This window comes from Pelophylax lessonae, assembly GCF_965119305.1.
Source record: "Pelophylax lessonae genome assembly, chromosome: 9".
In the NCBI taxonomy this organism is placed as follows: Eukaryota; Metazoa; Chordata; class Amphibia; order Anura; family Ranidae; genus Pelophylax; species Pelophylax lessonae.
In genome coordinates this window covers 89,185,998-89,197,996 of record NC_138776.1, presented here as the reverse complement: position 1 = coordinate 89,197,996, position 11,999 = coordinate 89,185,998, and the positions used below count along the sequence as shown (strand labels likewise).

General features: G+C 39.4%; 1 protein-coding gene across 1 annotated transcript; it reads right to left on the bottom strand.

Moving 5' to 3' along the window:
* Positions 1-4,150: 4,150 nt before the first annotated feature.
* LOC309564550 (homeobox protein vex1-like) lies at positions 4,151-11,181 on the bottom strand (the record flags this gene model as incomplete). The annotated part of the gene is made up of 3 exons (XM_082269196.1): positions 4,151-4,480; positions 7,481-7,740; positions 10,941-11,181. The coding sequence occupies 3 exons, from the start codon at positions 11,179-11,181 to the stop codon at positions 4,151-4,153; spliced, it is 831 nt and encodes a 276-aa protein (XP_082125322.1).
* Between the last annotated feature and the right edge of the window lie 818 nt (positions 11,182-11,999).

Sequence of the window (11,999 nt, the reverse complement as noted above, 5' to 3'; positions counted from 1 at the left end):
CCCCTTTATATCACATAGCCCCCTTTACAGTGCAGTCCCCTTTACATCACAGTTCCCCCTTTACAGTGCTGTTCCCTTTATATCAGATTGCCCCCTTTACAGTGCAGTCCCCTTTATATCACAGTGCCCCCTTTACAGTGCAGTCCCCTTTATATCACAGTGCCCCCTTTACAGTGCAGTCCCCTTTATATCACAGTGCCCCTTTACAGTGGGGGCTAAAAGGGGCTTTAAAGGGGGAACTGTGATGTAAAGGGGGGCTATGGACACTGATATATATAGGGGGGGCTGTGCTGTATAGCGGGGGTTGTGGTGTGAAGGGGGGCTGAGGACAGACTGCGTGAATATCCCATCCCCCGACCCATCTACCACAACCACCATACTCCCCCGGTCCTTAGGAAAATTTGCTGCCATGAAACCGGTCCAATGTATATGACAGTCTGCACACATTTGTGATTGTGCATTTGTCAATTTGCTGTCCAGTAGTCAGTGCCTTCTAGTGGCCACACATGCTCCGATTTTATTATCCATTTAATGTGCAGTTGAATCAGAATGATTGAATCTGCAAAAAAAATCAAATCGCCATAACTTTCCTTCTGACAATTTCACACTTTATTTAGATCAAATTCTATTAAACTGAGTCGACTGACAAGGGTGGAAAATTATTTTTTGCATTGATCAGCAGCGTTAAGATACTTCATTCATGAATACGATCAGATTAGGAGATTACATGGTGGAAAGAGATATGCAATCAGTAATTTTATAGGTTATGAACGTATCTTAACTATCAATTGAAATCCATTTCCCTATGTGTGTGTGTGGGTGTCATATCAAAATGGGGTGTCAGCTATAGATTGATAGGAAAATAAATCAACGATTTATTGAAATGTGTATGGCCACCATAAATTGGATGTTACAACTTTTTGTATGCCCTGTCATGTGTGTCTCTCAGAAGCTTTGAAACTTGGATTTTAAGATTATTTACCATCAAAAAAATATTTAAAAGCTGGACACGTTTTTTAGGCTTTTTTTTTTTTTAGCTTTTTGAATATGTCAGTAGAAGAAATTAAAAAATTAACATCTCAGAATAATTGTTATTGGCTTCCACTCTCCTTATGGGACTGTATTCATTTACAGTAGTTTTTTAAGCCTAATACACATGGGCAGTATGTCGGGCGCCCATTCCGTTCTTCTTCCGTGGCTTCTGTCAAAGGAGCATGACTGAAAAAGGTCTGCTGATCGGCTCCCAATCACCGGCCTGGGTTCTTCTGGCAGGGGAGCCGCCCCCCTGTCAGAACGCACTAGCACAGCAGGGGACATTGCTGTACTAAGGTCGGATAGTTAGTACAGCAGATCCGACCTGAGTGGCCAGATTTTTTTCATTCAACCTGCTAGGTTAAACAAAAAAAAAAAAAACACAAACAAAAAGCCTAGTAGTGTGCACCAGGTTTAAATCTCTGAAATATTCATTGTCACTAATACATTTATATCTCCAAAGTGTACCTATTCACATGAGATGTCTTACTGACAATTATTTTTTTTTATTTCTGCAACAAGTTTGTCCTTTTGAAAAATGTCAATTAAATAATTTTCAATGTTTTTATGGCGCTTTCCCACTGCATGTAACCGAATGGTTCGGCTCGCTTTTGAGCTTTTCCACTGCATGGTACCGCATGGTACGGTGTTGAACGGTTCGGTATGGTACGATATGGCGGCGTTTTTCCACTACATGGAACCGAATGGTACGGCTCACTTAAACAGTACCACCTCAGTTGTGGTTCCAAGAGGGCCGTACCGGTACCATATCCCACAATCCTTTGCATGCAGCCTTGACTGTTTGTCACTACTAGCCACTGATTGGTCAGAGAATCGTTGTTATCCCACCCACTTTACTTTAGTGGAAAAGCAAACCGTACCAACACGATACCATGCGGTACCATGCAGTGGAAAACCAAACAGAGCCAAGCAGGGCCGAGTGGAGCCGAGCCGGTACTTGCAGTGGAAAAGTGCCATTAGTCTACTTGGGACACCAAGGAATTTCCTTTACTTTGGAGAGATTTCAGCTCCTTTCCGGTTAGTTTCCTGGACAGAAGGTGAAGGGAACTTTTGAAAAATAAATAAAAAAACCCCACATGGGCTTTAGATCTACGCTTATATGGAACCTTTGGAAAAAATGCTGAGAGTTGTTTTCCCCCATGTCAGAAGAGACTGCACATGTAACTTATGTCCTAGATATATCCCCTTTGCCCCTTGCCCACTGGGCTGTGCAGGCACAGCTTAGTGCACTGTCTCTGTATAATTCTGCGTAAGGAATGAAGGCTGGTACACATAGGCCGAATATCGACATTCAGCCTTTGTGTGCAGCAACATGTCCAACGGAAGTCAGAAAACCAGCATCCAATCAGCACTCGCAGCCAATGCTGTGACCACTGATCAGTGTGTTCTGGCGGAGGGGGGGGAGCATCCCCCCTAGTCAGATCACAATAGTTCAGCAGGGGAAGTCGCTGTACTAACATGGCTTGTGTTAGTACAGTGATCTGTCAGTTTTTTTTCATTTAGCCTGCTGGATTGAATGAACAAAAAAAAACTCCCCGTGTGTACCAGGCATAACTCCCATGTTCATGTATAGGAGTGATGACATCCAGGGCTGGGCAATCAAGAGGCTAAAGACTCCTAACCTCGAAGAAGACCAAGAGAAGATGGAAACTGTGGTGATGTAGGGGGAGTGCTGACATTGCAATGGCAAAAGGTTCCTGGGGGCCCCAAAATGTTTAATCTAGTTTTGCAATTTAGTTCAGCTTTAAGTTTAACAAACCATTCACCTCTAAGGCCTAAAAAATTGCAAATGGGATTTTTTTTTTTTTTTTAACGTGTATATTAAATGTCTCCTTAGACCCCTATTTCCTTTTGTGCATCACAGTCTGATATTTTACCTTTAGGGCTCATTTACACTTGTTTTGACTTAAACACACATTAAAGTACCAACTGCTTCAACATGCTTTTTTGATGTGCTTTTGATGCTATGTGTGTGTGCGCGCGTGCGTTGATATCTCATACCTGCTATTTCTCCAAAACAAAGCGTAGCTAAAGCCGAACTAAAGCCTCTTAAAAGCTTTCGGTACTTCTAGTGAGCTTTGCCATAGACTTCTATGGTGGCTTTGAAGCACCACTAAAGCGACATGGGGTATAATTTTTGAAGCGAAGCAAAGCAACGAAAGGTGTAAATAGGACTGTAAGCTAACCATTTTATTTAGCGACAGTCGCTTCAACTGGCGTTCAAAGAGCTTTAACATAGTGTGTCTGAAGCCTTGTGTTGAATAAAAGCGTTACCGAGCCCTTACTGTTAATTCAGTTACATACCACTTTAGCATCCCAAATCTCTTGGATGTAAAACTTGTGTTGTGTTGTAAAGATAAAAAATGTCACCACCCTGGGTAGAATACCCACAAATGAAGCCCTGAATACAGTGATGTCCTGGGATAATAAATGATCCATATACACAATCCAATCAACAAATTATGAGCTTTTAATTTTTTTCATAATAATTAAAGTGCCAAACATATTTTGCTCAAAAATTAATTACCATTCAAAGAAGAGCATCAGTAAGAATATAACTTAAAATAAATATTTATAAAAATTTTAAAATGTCCATCAACATATCAAAACACAATCCTTTTAAATATTAAAGTGGGAATAAACTCCCATGGTTTATTTTTACCTATAGGCAGGCTTATAATAAGGGCTCACCTATAGGTACAGTAAATATCTCCTAAATGGGCACCATTTAGGAGATATTTACTTGCGAAGCCACCGGTGACATCACCAGCACATGCGCTCTGAAGGGACAGCATACCCGTGCGGTTTCGTCAGAGTCCTGGGCAGTAAACAGCAGCACCCGTGCGCATGTGCGAGAGTGACATCAACGTGGCTTGTCCAATCAAAGGGCCAGAGCCTGCCAACCCAGGAGGAAGACCGGGTGAAGATGGAAGCCCTGTCAGCGGTGACAGCGTTCCACTGGAGGGCTTTGTTTTGAGGTAAGTTTCACATAATGTGCTAGTATGTGATGCACATAATAACTTTGCCTTGCAGGTAAAAAAAAAAAAAAAGAACGGGTGGTTTACTACCGTTTTAAAAGTGCCAACGCATTAAAAAGCTAATATGGAGAAAATCCTAGCCCCACTGGCTCATTAAGTGATGGATGCAAAAGCACTGAAGGGCACCGGTATGAGCCAAGGTTAGTAGGTGTCATGGATGATGGAGGAATTCCTGGCCTAATAACTGTAGTAGAAAGAGGTGCAAAGGGATGAATGGGTGTTGGAGGGGCAAGAGGCATGGTCAGTCCAGGACGTACAGGGCAGGCCGGGGTCTGAAAGTCTGAATAGCCATAGTAAGGTACGTAGAGTCCAGAAAAGAAAGCTTCTACTCGTGCATCTTGATTTTGACGCTTGAACTTCATCCTCCGGTTTTGAAACCATGTTTTAATCTGATAATAGATAAGGAAAATACATTAGCATATTTTTCAGACATCAGGTTCCCAGGTACAGATATGGAGACTATTCCTACCCATGTGCAAACATTCATAATAAAACATTTGAAGAGCTGTTTAAAGGGTGTGAAGCTGTGGGTACTTTAGTGCCTTTTTGTATAATCCACCAATATTCAAGATGGAAAAATCAAAGACCGAAAAAAAAGCCAGAACAACAGGAGCAAGTAAAAAAACCCCAAAATAACAGTTTTGTTCTTACAAGATATGTGTTAATGTATACAGTTCAATAAATCAAGCCAAGTATTTAGCTAACTCTGCCTTCCCAAATGCCATTATGTTATTGTATATTTATTTGTTTAATCATATAATGCATTTGCTGTGCATGAACTGTACATGCTGCAATTGTAAAAATATAGTTGAAAGAATTTTAGTAATTTTTAGAACAGTTCCATACGCTATATTGTCAAAAGTATTGGGACACCTGCCTTTACACGCACCTGAACTTTAATGGCATCCCAGTCTTCGTTCTTAGGGTTCAAAATGGAGTTGGTCCACCCTTTGCAGCTTCTACTCTTCTGGGAAGGCTGTCCACAAGGTTTAGTAGTGTGTCTATGGGAATATTTAACCATTCTTCCAGAAGCACATTTGTGAGGTCAGGCACTGAGGTTGGAAAAGGCCTGGCTTGCAGTCTACGCTCCAATTCAATTCCAATCCCAAAGGTGTTCTATTGGGTTGAGGTCAGTCAAATGCCTCCTTCCCAAACTCGCTCATCCGTGTCTTTATGGACCTTGCTTTGTGCACTGGTCCAAATCATTTGGTGGAGGGGGGCGTATAGTGTAGGGTTGTTTTTCAGGGGTTGGGCGTGGCCCCTTAGTTCAAGTGAAGGGAACTCCTAACGCGTCAGCATACCACATCATTTTGGACAATTTCATGCTCCCAACCTTGTGGGAACAGTTTAGGGATAGCCCCTTACTGATCCAACATGACTGCGCACCAGTGCCCAAAGCAAGGTTCATAAAGACATTGATGAGTGAGTTTAGGGTGGTGGAACTTGACTGGTCTGCACAGAGCCCTGACCTTAACCTGTTAAAACACCTTTTGGCAAGAATTAGAGTGGAGACTGCAAGCCTTCTTGTTCGACATCAGAACCTGACCTCACAAATGCAATTCTGGAAGAACGGTCAAACATTCCCATAGATACACTCCTAAACCTTGTGGACAGCCTTCCCAGAAGAGTTGAAGCTGTTATAGCTGCAAAGGGTGGGACAACTCAATATTGAACCTTATGGACTAAGACTGGGATGCCGTTAAAGTTCATGTGCGTGTAAAGGCACGCGCCCCAATACTTTTGACAATATAGTGTATTAATTATCATTATAGCAGCTGCAAACATTCCTGGAAGAGGAACAGTCATTAAAAGAATCACCTTCTAAAACAGGCAGTGATTAATGGCTAATGGTACTTTTACTTTATTTATGAATCTAAAGGGCATTTAAATCTGCATGGAAAATCTGTATGAAAGTATAACAAATGCTGCTGATGATTTGACAGTGTAGTAATTTTATTGACCTTAAGAACTAAAAGGCAGTTTTTCATTTGGATAGAATAAGAGAGGGTTTTAACCCATGTAAGTTTTATTTTCACCATTTGTGTCCTATTAGGAAGTGAATGGAAATCCCTCTAAAGTGAAGGAATCTTTAGTTGTCATCTAAACAAGAACTAGTGTCCCCATTGGAAAATATCCCAACTATTTCTATTCTGAGAACAACCCAAAATGTGGGATTTTCTTTTACTTTTGGTGATAATGGAAAACAGAACAAATTAGGAATCTCCCTTATTCGGACACAGACAGCAATAAAAACCTGACAGGGGTTCCAATCCCTCTCCACTCTATCCAAAATTAAAAAAAAAAAAAAAAAAAAAAAAAAAAGGGTTAGCCTTTAGTTTTATTTCAAGGTTAGCTGAAACCCCATAAAGGTTAACCCAATACCCAATAAGGTTGTCTGAAAATGTGCTTTGCCTATATGCTGTGTGTTTAATGTAAACATAACCCAATGTAAAAATAACCTCAAAATTCCAAAGTTGATAGATCATTTCTTAAAAGGATGGCACATAGGAATATAGTTATTCACTTTTACTAAAATACATAGCAAATTAGGAGTTCTGGGGAGAATTTGTGTGGACCAGCTTAAATAGAGAATGGTTTTAAATAGGGTTGCACCGATTCTGATATCGATACTCGTACTCGTGCAAATGCTCCTATACCTGAAACCTATACCTTATAACCTATAACGACTTCAGTCTGAGTTTTCACAGGAGCGGTGCAGTAAACCGCATGCGATTTGGACAGAAATCACACCACATTCCTGTTCAGATTGTATGAGATTCTTTGCAGTGCGATTTGAGCCCATTTATTTAATATGGGCTCAAATCACACTGCAAAAGTATCTGTATCGGTGAGTACTTAACGAAAATGATCAGTACTCGTTACTTACCGGTTACCTTACCGGTGCAAAAGCGGGGCAACCCTAGTTTTAAATTAGGCCAGCCATACATAGATTCGAACCATTAATGGGCCGGCTGAATGTACCAAGTTGATCGATCAATCAGCTTGGGTACAATCAGCCTGCCGGATTCGCTTCCGATAATCACAAGCGGCTGCTATGGCTGGTAGTGATAATCACTGTCTTCATCCAGCAGGGGTGGGGTGGCTTGGCTTCCCCCCTCCGGGAGCAGACATTTGCTGATTCCCCTGTCAGCACTGTCTGTGCTGCTAGAGGAATTGTGCAAATTTCTTTCCTGCAACCTGTGGTTGCAGGAAAGAAATTTGCATCGTGTATGGCTGGCCTTAGATATATGGCTATCCAATGGGTAGTGTAAAGAGAGTTTTCCTCTCTGCACACTTCTCATTTTCTTTTAATTCCCATTTAGGGACTCCACTGGTAACCCAGTCTCACTCTAATCAGCATTCAGTAAGGTTAGGTAATTTGTGCCTACCTGGGTCTCTGATAACTTCAGCACCCTGGACAGTCGCTTCTTCTCGTTGGATCCTATGTATCGGTGTTCTTTAAAGCTCTTCTCCAACTCCCGAAGCTGCTCATTGTTGAATTTAGTACGTGGCCTAGAGGTGGCATCATCTTCAGAAAGGGATCCAGGGCTTTTAGCACTGTCTGTGTCCGGGCTGGGACATTTCTCTGAAGCAGGACATGGGTTGTGAGTGGAGACTTCATTGAACACTCTTCTAGGTGTGGTCACATCTGCACATAGAAGACACATTATATAAAAATTATTTTAATCACGCCCCATTCGTGACAAGGCCATTTTAAAAAAAATCAAACTTCTTCATAAAATTTAGGCCAATATGTATTCTGCTACATATTTTTGGTAACCCCCCCCCCCCCCCCCCCCGAAATAAGCGTATAATGATTGCTTTGCACGAACGCTATAGCATTTACAAACTATGGTATATATACTGGAATTTTTTTTTTTTTACTAATAATGGTGGCGATCAGTGATATAGGTGATATAGCAGGACTGCAATATTGCAGCTGATAATCTGACACTGTGAGAACCAGTGACACAAATACAGTGATCAGTGCTAAAAATATGCATGGTCACTATACCAATGACACTGGCTGGGGAGGGGTTAAACATCTAGGGTGATCAAAGGTTAAATGTGTGCCTAAACAGTGTTTTTTTGTGTGTACTATGTGCTACTTTCACTAAGGGATGTGCTGGATTTTATTCTTTGCTTTGCAGGGAAACATAATCCAGTATAACTCCATTTACAGGATGGAGCTCTGCATTGTTTACATAGTGGTTAAACAGTTTATGTTTATTGCACACATCTGAACAAGTACCTACCCCCTCAGTCAACGATACAAATGATAAAAGTCCTTATAATAACTCAGGGGATTTAATCCAGCCCTACTCATGGGATTCTCATAGGACTACACGTCCAACTCTAAAGTGACAAAACCTGCCGATATCCATAATGCCACAGACTATCAATATTCTATAATCTATAGACTAGCAATAAGAAGAGGAAAATACTGAATGAGAGGTAGGGTGCTGATTGTGAAAGATTCAGGTATTTAAAATATTATACAGTCAATGTTCTTGTAAATGAATCAGCTAATAGTAATGACATATATGCAAAGTCCTAGCAGGTAATACTTGTAGAATATATACTAAACAGAATTTCTATTTTCAGTATTAAAGTAGTTTGATACGTACTTACATTGCGCTGACATTCTGTATCGGCTTATTAACTGCGCTGCTGTGGTTCTTTTATAACTTTAGTGCATTATTGTTTTTATGTCTTCAAAATCTGCACTGTACAATATCTAGATGTATGTGGTTTTATTTTAGCAGCCGTTTAGAAAGGGCATCAAACCTCACATGCCTGGTATATATATATATATATAAAGGTATTAATAAAAAGACAATTAAAGAGTTGAAAGCATAACTAAAGGCAAAACTTTTTTTTATTATTTTAAGTTTTGGATAGAGTGGGGAGGGATTAGAAAGCTTGTCAGTTTTTATCGCTGTCTGACACCCCCCCCCCCCCCCCCCCCCGTTAAGGATACTTACCCTCTCTATTTGTCCTGATCATGATCAGTGAAAGTAAAAGAAAATTCTAAATTTTGGGTTGTCCCCAGAAAAGTAAGAGGGAAAATCTTCCTTTGGGGACACTACTTCTTGTGATCTTGGGGTTCCCAATTATTTCCCTTAATTTGCAGGGATTTCCTCTCACTTCCTGTTTGGCTATGGGACAGGAAGTGAAGGGAAATCTCCCCAATGGGACACATATGGTGAAAAATAAACCGACAGGGGTTATAACCCTCTCTTACTTTTACACTTTTTTTCTATTATACCAGTTTTTATTCAATATTTGACATGTATAAAAATATTTATTTTCTTAAAATATAACTAAAGGCAAAACTTTTTTTATTTTTAAAGTTTTGGCCAGAGTGGAGAGGGATTAGAATGCTTGTCAGTTTTTATTTCTGTCATGGAGATTCATCCTCTCGATTTGTCCTGTTTACTATTATCATTGAAAGTAAAAGAAAATCCAAATCTTCCAATGGGGACACAGATGACAAAACAAACAAAACAACCACTGACAGGGGTTATAACCCTCCCTTACTTTTATACTATTATACTATAGTTATACCATTTTCATTTAATATTTGACATTTATAAATAATAATTACTTAAAGTATAACTGGAAAGAATTTTTAATTTTGGATAGGGTGGAGGGGTTTTAGAACACCCAATTAGTTTTTAATGCGGTCCCCATTAGGGAGATTTACCCTCTCAGTTTACCATTATCATTGAAAGTAAAAGAAAACCTCAAATTTTGGGCTGTCCCCAGAAAAGTAATAGAGGATAAATCTTCCAATGGGTACATTAGTTCTGGTGACCTTAATTTGCAGGGATTCCCTTAACTTCCTGTTTTGGCTATGGAACAATGAAGGGAAATCTCCCTAATGGGACACAGATGGCAAAAAATAAACTGGCAGGGGGTTATAAGCCTCCTTTACTTTTACACTATTTTCTATTATACTACTTTCATTCAATATTTGTATTTTATAAAGATGTTTTATTTTCTTAAAGTAGAACAAAAGAAAAAAACTTTCAGTTTTAGATAGGGTGGAGGGGTATTAGAACATCTATTTGGTTTTTAATGCGGTCTCTGTCCTCATTATGGACATTTACCCTCTTTGTTTGTCCTGTTTACCAGTACTATTGAAAGTTAACTTAATGAAAATTGCACATTTTGGATTACCCCCAGAAAAGTAATAGTGAGGAAATCTTCCTTTGGGGACACAAGTTCTGGTGACCTCATGGTCCCCAAGAAATTTCCTCTCACTTCCTGTTTTGGCTTTGGGACAGAAAGTGAAGAAAAATCTCTCCAATAGGACATAGATGGCAAAAAAATTAACTGATATTGGTTAGAACACTCCCTTACTCTATCCAAAATGAAAAGAAAAAAAAAAAAAAAAGTTTTGCCTATAAAATTCTACTTTAAGAACATCTTGAGCTATAATGGCTAAAATGTCAAAGTCAAATACAAAATTACTTTAGGGTAAGTTTTAGATTATGTATAAAATGCAGTTAAGAAAATTGTACATCATTAAAACAAAAAATAAAAAAATATATATGGGAATTGTCTAATTATATATGGAAAACAATATTATACTCAAATATTTAAAATAAAATGTAAAGTAAATTTTCCTTAGGGGAAACCCAGAAAAAAATGGCCATCAAGAAAAGGAAATGAAAAAAAAGTCCTTCACTAAATACATATTGTTATTTAATGACTGATCCTAGGGACTTTACTAATTCCCTAATATATATATATATATATATATATATATATATATATATATATATATATATATATATATATCCCCAGGGATGATCAGGGAGAGACAAGAAGCATAGATCTTACCATTTGCCTCTGTCTGAGTTCTTTGGACCTGGTAAAGTGCTGCTGTGTGGTCAGAGGGATTTTTCTTCTCATTGCCTCCAGTGGCCGTGCTTGGTCTTTCCATTCCCAGAGCCCTGAAGTCCTTGTGATACTGAAGGGTAGGTGTGCCAGCTCTGGATGCCAATAAATCCACACTGGGGTAAGCTGTATTCCTATGACTGCTCTCCGACAGCCATTGCACAGAGTAAGCCTTCTTCTCCATTCCTAGTCAGAGCTGCTGGTGTCCTCTTCCTCTAGAAAGGTGCAAACTAACCTTCCCATTGTGACCCGCACATATTTAAAGTCCTGGGCCAAGGTGGGGTGTAATGAGTCAACACTTGTAATGATGCCCATAACAATAGTCTTATTGGGTGTTACTGTCATTTCCATTGTGGTGTGACTGTCACATCCTCTTAATTCCTCAATACAGTAGTTAAAGGAGCAGTTGACCGGCTCCAAGTTCATTTCTAGAAGGCTGGCCTTCAATGATACCAGGGGCTGCTAATTGAATCAATACCTTTAAGGATTAGATAGTCTTATATTATAGCATTTAACCCTTTTAAAGATTCATTGTCTCAGTAGAAGATAACGGGTCTACTGAAGCCATCTCAATCACTCAGACTAATATAAAACCTAATCAGAATTGTTCAAAGTTTTCACTTGATAGTCTTCCGGGAGCCGTGAATGATTGGATGTCATTAAATATGTTCTCTATTTAAATGAATTGCTTTAAACAAGTTTTAGTTTGAAAAACAAGAGTAGGCAAAACATTAGCATGAAAGATACAGCAATGCATAGCAAACAATACCTTTTATCTGGGCTGACTGCTCAAAGCTGATGGCTAGTTGAGGTTTGATTGGTTACTATGGGTTACATCCATTTCACTGCTCTTCATCAAATGTGTATTTATCCAGTTTGTTTTGAGATCTGTATATTTTTTAATGGGTAAGCATGCACAATTTAAATGATATGCCTACAAGGCATCCTCAAAGAGGAAATGGACTGGGAAGGTAGACCATGTTATCAGATCTCTGGTGCCAG